The sequence below is a fragment of the Capra hircus genome, chromosome 23 (assembly GCF_001704415.2).
Source record: "Capra hircus breed San Clemente chromosome 23, ASM170441v1, whole genome shotgun sequence".
In the NCBI taxonomy this organism is placed as follows: Eukaryota; Metazoa; Chordata; class Mammalia; order Artiodactyla; family Bovidae; genus Capra; species Capra hircus.
Window position 1 is genome coordinate 42,395,000 of NC_030830.1, and position 14,619 is coordinate 42,409,618.

The 14,619-nt window shown below is 36.4% G+C and overlaps 1 protein-coding gene across 14 annotated transcripts in view; it reads left to right on the forward strand.

Annotated features, from left to right (window-relative positions):
• Nucleotides 1–14,619, forward strand: part of MLIP (muscular LMNA interacting protein) — a 306,379-nt gene that overhangs the window by 235,267 nt on the left and 56,493 nt on the right. For all 14 annotated transcript variants that reach the window (XM_018039224.1, XM_005696194.3, XM_013973909.2 and 11 more), the window contains one exon: nucleotides 11,008–11,136. In XM_018039224.1, the coding sequence (XP_017894713.1) occupies nucleotides 11,008–11,136 (129 nt within the window). The remainder of the gene's footprint in view (nucleotides 1–11,007; nucleotides 11,137–14,619) is intronic.

The window sequence follows — 14,619 nt, forward strand, 5'->3', positions numbered from 1 at the left end:
GCGATCCCATGGACTGCAGCCTACCAGACTCCTCCGTCCATGGGATTTTCCAGGCAAGAGTACTGGAGTGGGGTGCCATTGCCTTCTCCGGCAGGCAGTATAACATAGTTGAAAGGATGCTGGAACAGGGGCCAGAAGACCTACCTTTTACTTCCTGCTGTGACACTAACTACTGGACATTGAGAAGTCAGGAATCTGAGAACCTGGGCTTCAATTTCCTAACTGAACAATGAAAACATTCAATTACACTCTGTCCAAGCCTCTCTAGGGCAGAGTCCATGGTTACTAGCTCAAGGGAGCGAAGGCGTTGCCATGGAAACAAGCACTATGCTAACATTATGAAGTTGAGCAGTTCCCCACTTTAGATATGGAACTATTGTTACAGCTATTTTAATATTTAAAATAATGATATATGTACATGTTTCTTGAGAGTAATGTTTGAAAATCAAGAAATATTTGTATACTCAACATAGTACACACAAAACAGATTTTAGGTGTTGACTGTGTGTGAATGTATATATGTATTATCAGACTGACATGTATATGGTATATATACAGATATATGATTGATATATGTATAGATGTCAGTCTTGATATAATATTTTATAAAACATTTTAAGAAAGCAAATATGATTTCATGAAATAAGATATAGTATGAATGGCTCATTGTAAATGTGATAATGAACTTTTTTTGGCCTAATAAAATAATTCTATGAATTTGACTCTTGTGTTCTCTAGGGGAGAAAATGCAAAGCATTGCTTTAACTGATGTTGATGATAATTTTTTTGCATTTACTTTAGACCTTTTCTATAGAGAATTCAAGGAATTTTTTAGCCAAGTTTTAAATTAAGTTTTAATCCCCAAATGCACTTGAGATCTAGGTAGGTTTGTGAAGTGATTATTCTCAAGCAAGCTATCACACACAAAAAGAACATCTCTTGGACTGATGTAATTATTCAGTTTAATCACTGACTTTTATCTCATCGCATTAACCCTGTACTTACATTCCCTGAGTATGGAATAATATAGAAATAATTACATACTAGTGTTACTGTATAAATTTGCTTTTAAAGAATTTATAATATTTCTGCCCTTAAGTATTGTCATTTATGAATTAAATTATAATTTTTCATTTTTATGAGTGGATTTCCAATATTTGCCATTATGAATTCTCTTTTGAGTTAAGTTCTGAATAAAATGAGCAAATAAGGATACCTTTGAAAAATGAATATGTGTATATATATATATATATACACACACATTTTAATGTGTGTGTTTGTAACATATGCTATGCATATAAATGCCATATTACAGGTAATTCTGATGGCACATACACATGTATATGTATTGCTTTTTGTTTATACATGTGTAAACATGTGTATAACACAGGAAAACAAAATTTAGGGGAACATATGATAGACTATGGTTAAATTATATAAATAAATATTGTACACTTTGCATGAAATAAGCAGTTAATTAAAATTATTTGACTCCATTTTAGGGGAGAAATGTAATAAATTGTTTGAAGTGAAAATAAATGATGGATTGCTATGGTAGCCTAAGCTTAATACAGAAGCCATTTTGTTTTTGAGCTTTGGCTTTTTACTCAGCCATTAAAAGTAACACATTTGAGTCAGTTCTAATGAGGTGGATGAACCTAGAGCCTGTCATACGGAGTAAAGTACTTACTTCAGAAAAGGAAAGGTAAATATCATATACTAACACATACATCTGGAATCTAGAAAGATGGTGCTGGTGAAATTATTTGCAGGGCAGCAACAGAGACACAGACATAGAGAGCAGACTGATGGACACGGCAGGGTGGGGTAGGGCTGAGAAGGAAGGAGAGGGTGGGACGTATGGAGAGACTAATGTGGAAACTTAAATTACCGTGTGGAAAACAAGGAGCCAGCGGGAGTTTGCTGTATGGCTCAGGAAACTCAAACAGGGGCCCTGAGACAGCCTAGAGGGGTGTTGTGGGGAGGGAGATGGGAAGGAGGCTGAAGAGGGAGGGGACGTATGTATACCTATGGCTGATTCATGTTGAGGTTTGGCAGAATCCAACACAATTCTGTAAGGCAATTATCTTTCAATTAAAAAATTAACAAAAAGACCAAGAAAAAAATCAAACTTTTTTTTCACCTTTTTTCTTTTTAACTTGGCTTACCTGATTACATTATAATTATGCCAATTCAACACTTCAAGGAAGAAAAGAAATGTGATCTTTCCCCTTACTATTAAAATATTTCCACTGTTTACCCTGCAAGCCAAGTTATATAATATTAGGCTCAGAAAGAAGTGTTTTGGGGATCCTTTTGAAACTTGTTCACCAATTATGTCTCTGTTTACTTTGTGGCCATTTCACAGATAAAGAAAGAGGGTCATAGAGTTTGAATAGATTATCTAAGATCACAGGGTTCATGCTCATCTTTGTTGTGTGACTTTTAAAAAGATATCATTATTGATTTTAGATAATTCAAGGAGGCAAAAAAAAAAAAAAGGCTGTTGGGAAATCAGGACTCTATGGAAGTGTGACCTTCACTGGGCACATATGATCACGTCCCAAAGAGGAGGGACTGGGTTGAGTCCAGTAGAGTACTGAGGCTTCACACCTGTGGACAGTGAATCCCTTGTTATCCGAAAGGGAACCAAAGGAAAGGAAGATCCAGGATCTAGGCTGACCCTTCACAAAGCTTTCCTAATTCCTGGACTGGGTCATCACAGTATTAACAGAGGCTGGCGGTGTCTTTTTTCTCTGAGTAAGAAAACAGGTTGGGCTCAACACGATGGGTAAGCACTGGTCTTCTTTGGCAGTTAGATGGGGAACCTAAGGTTAGAAGACACTGCCTTTTGCTTTTGAAATTTTATGCCACTGCAGAATGCTCATTGTTGCCCAAGATGCAACACTGAATCTAGAGAGTACAACAGATTTAATAAACCACATGACTACATACAGGTAAGAGCAAAGTGCATCTTACTGGAACATGATACAGAAGAGTACTTAACCTTTCATGTGTTTTGTTCCCGGTTCTGAAAGCCTGCTGATGTGTCTGGTTTTAGTGGCGCATGACTATTCTTCTAAGAGCCCTTGAGGTCTCTGTTGTTCAGAAATGGCAGCCCTGCAAGCTTTTGTGTAGAACTCATGCCTTCTTTAAACTTAAAGGCAGTTTATTCTCGACTAATTTGCCTTGACACAACATGCTTAAGTGTGCCAGTGTTTGTCATGGATACCTCCTCAGGTTTGAGTCACGCTATTGGCTTCTCTTTAACCACTGAGATATTTCAATCTGGCCAATCTATGTTGTGTACATTTCAAAAGATGTTTTCTGAGCTGTGGAATAGGTTTATAATGATTGAAATCTTGTATATTTTATTGTAATACAACTATCATAGTAATCAAAAAAACAGTCTATGTCTGACGCAGGATACAGCATGCTTGGGGCTGGTGCATGGGGATGACCCACAGAGAAGTTATGGGGAAGGAGGTGGGAGAGGGGTTCATGTTTGGGAACGCATGTAAGAATTAAAGATTTTAAAATTTAAAAAAAAAACTAAAAAAAAAAAATAAATAAAATAAAATTAAAAAAAAAAACAAACATTTTTTCAAAAGCTCATCAGATAAACATTTTCCTGAGTAATCAAGATCCTTTGGTATCAGTACTCTGAATTATAAATACAAAAGCAAGAAAAAGGAAAGAATTTTTTTCTTTTTCAATTTCCTTCTATGCTATTTTCTCTTTACAAAGTTCTGTCATGCATATTATCTTATTAGATTTGCACAGTCACTTTGTAACTTAGTATGGCAGGAATTGTTATTTCCATTATTCTGATGAAAAACACTCTGAAGTCTACCATATCTCAAAAGTCCTATAGCTAATGGGTGGTATTAAAATCTGTCCACACCCTCCTCCCCAATCTTGGAAGCTTCACTCTGTACTATAATGTTTTAAAATTTGAGATATTTCTTTGAGAGAAAAAAAGCTTAAGTATTTGCTATAAGCACATTAACATTTTTATTTAAAAAAGAATTGGAGTTAATGAACATTTATTAATTGAACGAGTGAATCAGCTAAATGATTTAGAAAATGTTGCTTCTGTCCACAATCTTGACTAGGAGAATGTTTTTGCATTTCTTTGAGTTTGTTGCCCCAGTAACTTAAAAAACAAAACCAAAAGCACTGGCGAATATAGGCAAGACAGAAGCAAATGGCTAAAAGAAGTAGCGATGGTACTTTCACACTGTTCAGATCCATCAAATCAGTAGAATTCCTAGCCAGACCCGTGGATTTTCTATGCGCTATGTTCTGTTATTTCCTTGCTGATTTTTGTTGTTGTTGCCATTTTGTTTTCTAATCACATGACCTGAGAGCTTGCTACTGCAGTCAAAGGCAGTTAAAAACACAGTCTGCTAGTTGGAGTTAATTTAAGAAAGATGTTGTTTTAAGAAGGCATTATCTATATAATGCGTTCTCTAGATCAGTGCTGGCAGTTACTTTTCAACTTTGGTCTCCAGCCAGAGGCAATACCAACCTGTTGTCTTAGAGTTATAAGTTCCAAAGGACATAGACAATGTCTGTTTTTCACAGTGCACAAGTAACAATGCTCTCGGGTTAGTGTTTGCTTGATCAGTGTGAACAGCGGAACCAGCGCCCCACAGGCCATTAAAACCTGCCTCCAGGCTCTGGGACTCCACATACTGCATCTCTTGGGCTTTTTCTCCATTAAGACTAAGAATAGAGTTAGATGTGATCTCCCAAGTCTCACCCACTCTCGAATTCTCCAGAGAACATGACATCATTGTCTTCTGGTGTTGTTAATTTTATTGCTTATCACTGTAATCAAACGGGGGAAAATAAATTATTTTTAAAAAATAGAGTTAAAATCTTGCAAAGTCCTTAAAGATGTGGTCCCTGGTCTTGACTTCCTGTATCATCAAAGATGGTAACTTCTGGTTTCTACTCATCTCTGAAGGTGGAGCTCACTAATCCACATTCCTTCTTCTAGATCTCTAGGGGTGAGAGGTAGTGTGGATCTTCTTTCTTATAGTGTTCCCTTTTCCTTAGTTATACTGTAATCAAAAAGTCAGTCCAAGAAAAATAAGTGTGTTCACGCTAAGTCACTTCAGGCATGTCTGACTCTTTGCAACCCCATGAACTATAGCCTATCAGGTTCCTCTGTCCATGAAACTCTCCAGGCAAAAGCACTACAGTAACAGGATTTTCCCAACCCAGGGATTGAACCCATGTCTCTTATATCCCCTGCGATGGCAGGCAGGTTTTGTTTTTGTTTTTGTTACCACTAGCGCCATCTGGGAAGTCCAAGAAAAATGAGAGGAGACACTAAATGGGCAGTCAAAATTTTTTAAGGCTTTAATGTTGGATTATAGCCTACATATTGAGCTTCTGCCTGTAAATTAGTTTATTTATCCTTCAAATGTCTGTTCAGCATCTACTAGGTTCCTAACACAGTTCTAGGTGTTAGAAGGGCAATAGTGAAGAAAACAATGATCTCTGGCTTCACAGAGCTTACATTCCAGTGGAGGAAGCAAGAAAATAAACGTCAACTGAGGTCAGATGGAAAAAAAAAAATAGGGCAAGTAAGATCTTTTATACAGATCATTAGAGAAGACCTATCTGATAATAAGGTGGCATTTGAGCAGAGACATGAAGAATTGAAAGAGTGTCCCAGAAAGGGAGAAGAGCGTTCCAGACAATGTGAAGGCCAAGTTCAAACTCCAGAGGAGGGAAGACACAGTGTGTACCAGAGGGGACAGTGAGGGAGAGAGAAGGTCTAGAGCAGGAGATATGATGGGAAATGGGAGGCTGTTTGGGGAGTGAAAGAGTAGGTCTCCCTGCAGGCACTGTAAGGGTTTTAGCTTTTATTCTAAGTGAGAAGGTGGAGTTAGAGAGGAGCTTTGAGAGGAGTCCAGTGATGTGGCTTGACTTACATGGTGGTTGTAATGTGCTTAACTCGCCTGAACTGTGAGCCCTCTGAGAACACGAGGTATGTCTTGTTCACCTCTGTGTAGACACTGCATTTCCAGACATAGACTAGATCTCAACTGGAAAAATGGCTCCAGAGAGCATCTGATAGATGATCTGATAGAAAGATGCTTCAGAGCTCTAAGACAATGATTGTTTTGTCTTTGAGGCACTTCAAAAATGTCAAGAATACATACATAATTACATATGTACATTATATATGTATATGTGTAACTGAATCACTTTGCTGTACATCTGAAACTAATACATTGTAAATCAGCTATATTTTAGTTTAAAGCAGAGAATTTATCAGTACTGTATGAGCTACTCTGCTCTTCAAAGCAAATGGAGAGTAGAGTTCTCTGTGATTGTTGGAGTCTAGCACTCTTGGAATTGTGTCAAGAAGAATACAAACAGGCAGAGTATCCATCCACTAAAAGCCCACATATTCACCTGGCTCTAATGAGGTTCTCAGATTTTAAAACTGTAATAACTAATCAAAATCATAATATTCTGGTTCTAGTTAAAAATAAAATGTCTGGTCATCCCTTCTACAATGATAATTCTATTTTTCTGAATGTGGGGAAAATGTTTTAATAGCAAGAATGAAAAGATTAGCAATTATTCCCCCAAAATATAGCTCTAAAAGAGAAAAAAAAAAGTCTTATGTACAGTGTAAATAATTTCTCAAGAGGTTCATCACAATACATCGAAATTTGCTTTTTGAAGAACTTTCTTATTTTTCTTCCTGTGTCCTTTGTGCTGAGAAGGGGAGTTATTACCTGTTTTATTTCTCCGTTTAGATGGAGTGACTTTTCCTGGTGTCAGAATGATATTTGTATCACTGTTGACTCTAGCTGGATTTGTCAGTGTTTTAGCAGCTAAAAATGAATCATCCAGAGCAATTAAAATCCTGGGCTTATGATCAGACCAGACTTGGATTAAATCTTGAGTTGTTCACATATTAACTGCATGGCTTTGGCATGTTACTGATTCTGACTCTTTCACAGGGTGTTGAGAAGAGGAACTGAGATAATCAATGTAACATATTGAATGTGGTGCCAGTAATATATAGAACTGGAGTCTTATCTAGAGTGCTCAACCTTTGAGGCAGGTTTCGAAGCGGTAGTAGAATGGTATGGGTAGGTGCAGAGGCCTGCCTTGGTCAGGACTGATTGTGTACCATGGTTCATGGAGAGTGGATGAGGTTCAGAATTGGGCTGCCAAGCTTTGAGTTCCAGCTTTACCAAACACTGAGCCACAGTTAGGTATGGAGGGTGTGGGTAAAGGTTACAGGATGGGAAGTGTGAACAATGTCAAAGGCAAACTATGTTTAGTATTCTTTTGCATGGAGTTGACTTCCCTGTCCATTAAATGCTGACTGGTGAGTGACAGCAAGTTAAGGTTCAGGGGGAAAAAAAAAGAAAAAGAAAAAAAAACTCATGATTAAACAAAGAGGTGGTGAATATAATGGAAGAATCAGGCGGGGCAACAGTTCTGAGACCAAGGAAGCAAACCAGAAGGAGGAAAATTCAGAGACTTCTGGTAGACCAAGACTAGGGACACTGAGTCCAAGTAAAGAGCACCTGGAAAATCTGAAATAGAGAATCTAACTAGACTAATTATAATTAGAAAATATTTTTCTATTTTCTAATAGAAAATCTGAAGTAGAGAAAATAGGGAAAGAATCATTGTTGAATGGTCAGACAACCATCAGATTCAGGAAGTTCATAGCAACATAAAGCATAAGGCCTGGTAGAGAAACAAATATGAAATATAAGTAACTGATTCTGATATTAAAGCTATTAATGTTTGATATCCAGCCAACCAGAAGAGTGTCTTTTCTGGATTCACCCTGGAGGATGAAGAAACCAAGAGAAATGATCTGAGTGGAAGGTTGCAGGTCAGGATAACCCAACACGTCAACCTGCTAGCAATGCAGGGACCAGGGGATCTTGTTTTCCTGGCAGGGAGAGTCTTCTAGCATATCAAGTGCATCTGGCCAGATTCCTCGCCTCTGCTTTCATCTTTCTGCTGCTGCTGTCAAGCTTAGTTCCTACAATTCCATGCTGGCTTTAGAACCTGGTAAACCCTAAGTACTAGGGTTGTACTGATTTCCTACTTTCCAAAAGAGGAGGAGATTAGGAGAAGGAGCAGGAGCAGAAGCGGCAGGAACGAGAAATGTAATAGGAAGTTGTGTGGAAAAGAGAGGCCTGAAATCTGGACAGTTTTGCATCATGACCGAGATATCAGGCTTCCCCATTACAGGTGGCTGCAGAAGTCAGTAGTTGCCTGGGCTTTGTTCTTGCGTTGGTTCATTGGAGGATATGACTCTCATGTGTATACTCACCTGTGCAGTTTAACATATAATTGGGTGTTATTAGGTTGGTGAAAAGGTAATTGCGGTCTTGGACTGTGAATTTTCAATCATTGTAACTAGGCTCAAACACATCTTTATTAATCAAAATAGGAACCATTACAAACAGCACGTTTTTGTCAGTGAGAAATACATTTGTTTATTCCTGTAGCGTAAAAATCCATGCTTCAGGATTTGACGAACTCTTGGAAAGCATCTTTTACCTCCTGCTGGTTGTGGAAGCCTTTCCCCTGCAAAAAGTTGTTGAGATGCTTGAAGAAGGGGTAATCAGTTGGAGAGAGGTCAGGTGACTGTAGTGTTGCCAGATTTGTTCAACTTTTGGAGCACTGGTTGTGTGATACGTGGTTTATTATTGTTGTGGAGAAAAATTGGGCCCATTCTGTTGACCAGTGTTGGCTGCAGGCATTACAGTTTTCAGTGCATCTCATCAATTTACTGAGCATACTTCTCAGATATAATGGTTTTGCTGGGATGCAGAAAGCTGTAGTGGATCACCAAACAGTGACCATTACCTTTTATTGGTGCAAGCTTGGCTTTGGGAAATGTTTTGGGGCTTCTTCTCAGTCCAGCCACTGAGCTGGTCATTGTTGATTGTTGTATAAAATCTACTTTTCATCACACATCACAATCTGATTGAGAAATGGTTTGTTTGTTGCATAGAATAAGAGAAGATAACACTTAAAAATGATGATCTTTTTGATTTGCAGTCAGCTCGCGAGGCACCCACTTATCAAAGCTTTTACACCTAATTTGCTTCACATGCCAAATGACAATAGAATGGTCAACACTGAGTTCTTCAGCAGCTTCTCACATAGTTGTAAGAGGATCAACTTCGATGATGGCTCTTAGTTGGTTGCTGTCAACTTCTGATGGCTGACCACTGCACTCCTAGTCTTCAAATCTCTCGTCTCCTTTGCAAAACTTCTTGAGCCACCACTGCACTCTATGTTCATTAGCAATTCCTGGGCAAAATATATTGTTGATGCTGCAAGTTGTTTCCGCTGCTTTACAATCTTGAACTTGAATAAGAAAATTGCTCAAATTTGCTTTTGGTCTAAAATCATTTCCCTAGTCTAAAATAGATATCAAATACGCAGCAAGTAGTAACTCATCAGCAAAAAACATAAAGCAAGAAATGCACATTAAAATGATGTATAACATAACCCCGTTCATCTGAGAAGGCACTCCAATATCAAACAGCAAAGTTCAGCAATGCAAAATTGCAATTACTTTTGGACCAACCTAATACTTGCTTACTTTTCCCCTCTGGAAAGAAATTAGTTTCTTAAATGGGAGCTATTTCCCAGCCCAGCCTGTGGAAGATAGAGACTTTCTTCCATCTTTATTTGCCCAGTTGGCATAGAAATGAAAGTCACCTGGGAAAATATGAGCTGAAAAAAATTGTTGCAGAGTGGTACTTATTCAAGCCTCAAAACATAACCAACGGCTTGTACGGCAGCAAGATAGATATTCATCCTTAAGGCTTAACTAGTGAGCATCAGCACAGACTGAGGAGAGCTAATTTTCTATTTTCTGAAAAGAAATGGACCTGATAAGAATGATTACAGCAAAGTGCTCACACAGAAAAAAATGTCACAACTTTTTATCGAATTATTGTTTGGGATGTTTCTGTAAACTTAGCCATCATTTTGTGACATTTTACAGTGTAACAAGACTTTTGTGTTTGTGAAACATCATTTTGAAATTGCCCCAAACTAGACTTCTCCCTTTCCCTCTCTTGTCTAACTGATGTTGGGTATAAATCCGTGAGTTTTGAATGACTGGCCTATTCACTCAGACTCTTTTGATTGCAAATTATAGAAGTCAAACTGAGTTTACAAAAGGGAATTTTGTATTAAAGAAAAGAAAGTCTCAGGGAGTCTTGGACCAGAAATCCTGCTTGGTTCCAAGGATGTTTTGGATTTCAGTTCTGGAAAGCCCTCAACTGTGTTTCCTCTACCGGCTGCTTCTCCCTATACTTTGCTGTATTTTTCTTGTTCTTATCAGATCTGCTTTTATGGCAGAGTAAGGCTTTCCCAAATCTCCCAGATTTACATAGTATCATTTCCATCTCCTAGCATGAATAAACAGCAGATTAAAGCCCTGCTCCATATTCTTGGGAGAAGCCCCTACCCTCTTGGGTCAGAACGCCACCCCTGCCTGTTTTCATTATAGGGAGTCTGAACATGGATTCTGGGATTTTAGGGTGCAGGGGGTGGGGGCAGTTTCCAGAAGAAGAAAGTTGTTGTGGGCTTAGTGAATTGTACCAAATTCATCTCTCCTATCATGCCCCAAATGGGTATGCTGCCTGGCCCTGAGGATGCCGTCACTAAATATTTGTCAAATGAAATATTTATTGGCTGAAAGTGCTGGTAAAGATACTTAACTAGACAGATGAAGATGTTTTGGCATTTTGAAATTCATGATAGTAGATCTTTTTAAATTGATTACTGTATAACAGGTCACTTAAAACTAAAGCTACTTTAGTTAAAATCTTTTGATTTCTGGGTATTTATGTATTTATAAAATCATGAAAAAATTAAAAATAATAAATTGCTATGAGAACGTTTGAATGAATTAATACACTTATGTATTCATTTTAATAGTATTTTTTCTTTATTTCTAAAAAATAATTGACATTCATGAAGACAAAGCCTGGAGTAATTCGCCCTGTACCGGTAAAATCCAAAATATTACTGAAAAAAGAGGAGGAAGTCTATGAACCCAATCCTTTCAGTAAATACCTGGAGGATAACAGTGACTTCTTTTCTGAGCAGGTGAGTGTACACATGAAAAAGTCTTTGATATTTGGATAAATAACTACAAAATGCAGAGAGGACCTAATGAATAAAGCGTGTGCAAGAAAATGTGATTGGAATAATCTTAGTAATTTAAAAAAAAGTTCCATTTTCTGCATAATAAAAATTCTTAAGTATTTCCATGGTGATATTTGGAAGTATTTAAAGGCTTTTGTCTAAAATTTTTCTACCTAGTGCTGGTATTGTTTTGGGGATTAAGACATTACTTTCTATGAAGACATCATGGAGTCTTCATGTGATACAGATGTTGCATTCTTGTTACTAAAATACCGCTTCCTTTTGAAGTGACATAATTTATTAGATTTGGTAGTACATTAATACATTTGACAAAAGATCTATTGTTTGGATTCCTCTTAACTTAGTAGAGATGATGTGATCCCCTAGATTGAGTGATGCTAGGTAGGGAATAGGAGGTTAAGTTATTTTAAGGTATTTTTTTGTTTGTTTGTTTATGTACTAAAAAGGTAAATTCCCCTTATATATCTTATTGTTGGAGAATGTGTAATGGAAGGTTGTTGATGATGCTTTGTAAGATATTGGGGGAAAATATGAAGATACACATTTGCTGCTGCTGCTGCTAAGTCACTTCAGTCAGTTAGGCATATTATCTCATACATTATCTCAAAGAGAAACCTTGTATCTTTATTTGTCTTCTTCCAATGCAACAAATAGGCATAGGTTATATATTTTATATCTCAAACTTTATTACATGCTTAAGCAATGCAAACAATCCAGAAACCTTTGTGGGTAAAACCGGAAAACCCAAGATCACCACCACATTTGGTAATATATAATAGAATAGACTTACAAAGGAACATAAAGTGCTGTACTCTTTAAACTTTAGTTTTAAAATGATAACTAACCAGTTCTTGGAAATAGAAATTCTGTTCATATTTGTGAAACATAAGAAATATCTCGTCTCACTCTATGACACTGAGCAAGGTGTTTCATCTCGCCCCGTTCCAGTGTCTTAATGCATAAGATGAGGCGTCCTGATGAAGTTTTTAAGGATCCTTCAAATTTTAAAATCTGGGTTACTTAAAATCTAAGAATATGACCAGGCTCAAAGTCTTGAAAAAGTTCATTAGAAATACTTTCTCATGCTTAGCTATAGTTTTTATTTATAAAATGGAGATGATAATATTTTCTGCTTATTTGTGTATACTTTGTGAAGACTGATAGGATTTCAATAAGTTAAACATTTTTAGAAGGCACTAATATCATTGAAAATAATAATTAAAGGCAATCTTTTCCATTTTTTAGGGGGAAAAAAAAGCCCTCAATTTAAATTAGAAAAATCCTGTTGATATATAAAGTTGTGTTGACTAAATTTGCACATAAAAGAAATGGAAATTCCTCTTAGGAAAGCATATTTCCATCATCAGTAAAAGCATTCATTAGATGTCTAATGATACTAATCATTTAGAGGCTTAATGTGACATTTTAGATAATAGATTATTATAAAAATTTATAAAAGTTATCTATTGTTATATGATAAAATGCTGACACAAAATAAATTTCATGTATTATCCATGCAATATATTCTTTAAATATGATCTAATTTATAAAGTAAAAAATGTATTCTTTTTTATTAGTATAATTTCAAATTTATGCATTTTACCTTGAACAAGATTCTTTGTAGAATGTCAAGTTAATCTTCCTATACAGTATCACAATTTACTGACCTCTGGAATGATAAATTCCATTTTCAGGTGTAGGAAATTATTTTCATTAAAAGAAGTTGCCAATTCTTTTCACAGCTTTTCCTGACTATATAGCAAGTTTAAAGCTCTATGTATATACACCATAAACCAATGTATTTTCAGATAATTACTGCACAATTTTTGTCCTTTTGTTAAGTATTTTGGTGCCATAGACATAAACCTATTTATATTTTCTTTCAGTCAATTTATTCTTGTGTGTATCCTAACTTCTGTGTCAGTAGACTGTCAAAATTCAAAGAAGTCTAACAGAGTACTTAAAAGTGAATTCCATACTTTGCCTGGTTTTATTCATTGACTTTGCAGGAGAGGAAAAATGTGTGTAATAGGAAACCAGGAAGCTACATATGCTATCAACTGGCCTCTACATGGAGTTGTAACCATTATCTCACTGTGGCCAGAATCTACAATGGAGGCAGATACGAAAGACAGGTCACAAGTGTAGATGCTGAGAGTTCTTTAAGCAATAAATTGAGTAGTAACAATTTATGATTTCAGTGTGGCTGCTTCATCAGAACCTAGCAGGAGGGAGTCTGCTCAAGTGTATTCAGTTCTGGTCACTTTTATGGTCTCCTTCATTGGTGCCACAGAATAAATTGAATGATTCCACACTCAGCTGATCTCAACCATCCATGTAATGGAGAATACTTCAGCCTGACAGTTGAGCCAAATTGGAGCAGCTCATATTCACTAATCTGCCTTGTCCTGGGGACAGTTCCACATGACGGGAAGTGTTGAATGGGATTGTTAAGTCAGTAAATTTCCCCTAGCAGCTTCAGTGCCATAAAATATGATTTCAAAACTCTGTTACAAAATGTCAGACATCAAAGATGATGAGACCAGTTGGAAATGTATTTACTGTAGCTTCAGAAGGTACAATAGGGCAGTCTTTTGAACTGATAATGAACTGAAAATTTGCCTGGAGATACCCTCTGAGTACTAAAAGCAAAGTTTGCAACCAAATGCATAATTGAGTCATTGAGACTTATTAATCAACAACTTTTGCATCAAAATGGCATAGGCCAGGAACTGCCATTCTATATTAGATGGATTTTTAAATAAAGACACTTCAGAATGAAGCTTATGCTTCTCTAAAATTACCTTTCAATCCATTATTATATCAATTTGAGGTCCTTTTGAGTTCTTACAGAATATCCTCAACACTCCATCTATGGATATAAAACTATGAGGATGTACTTTGAAGCATAGTTTTGTTAATAACTAAAGGTTGGGTTGGAAAATAATGAACAGAATTGGTTGGCCAAATGGACATCCAGAAGACATAAAGGTTTAGAAAATCAATTCACTGATGAAAATAAAGATTCTAAAGAGAAGAATGGTTTTTTGTTTATCTGTGTGAGTTTTCAAAGTATATTGATTTTTTTCTGGTCATTTAATGTATTTAGACAAAGTGAATTCTGCACTGGCGTCTCAACTTAGTAGAGAAAGCAATTGCTAACCTCAGTTATATGACATTATAAAACATTTTTCTCTAATTCTTTATAAATTAGTAATTCAACCCATACTTTTAGATATATCATTTCTTTCTTGAAGCCATAGAGAAATATAGGCAAAATATTGTGGATAGAATTGAAAGTGAGGGGGGTGATATTGTAGCTTAATCTGATTTTCCTGCAAATGTTTTTCTTTTCTCTTAAATGAAAAAGAATGCTTTCTAGCATGTATACCTCTTTAATTTTATTTTCCTTCTAATTTGCTT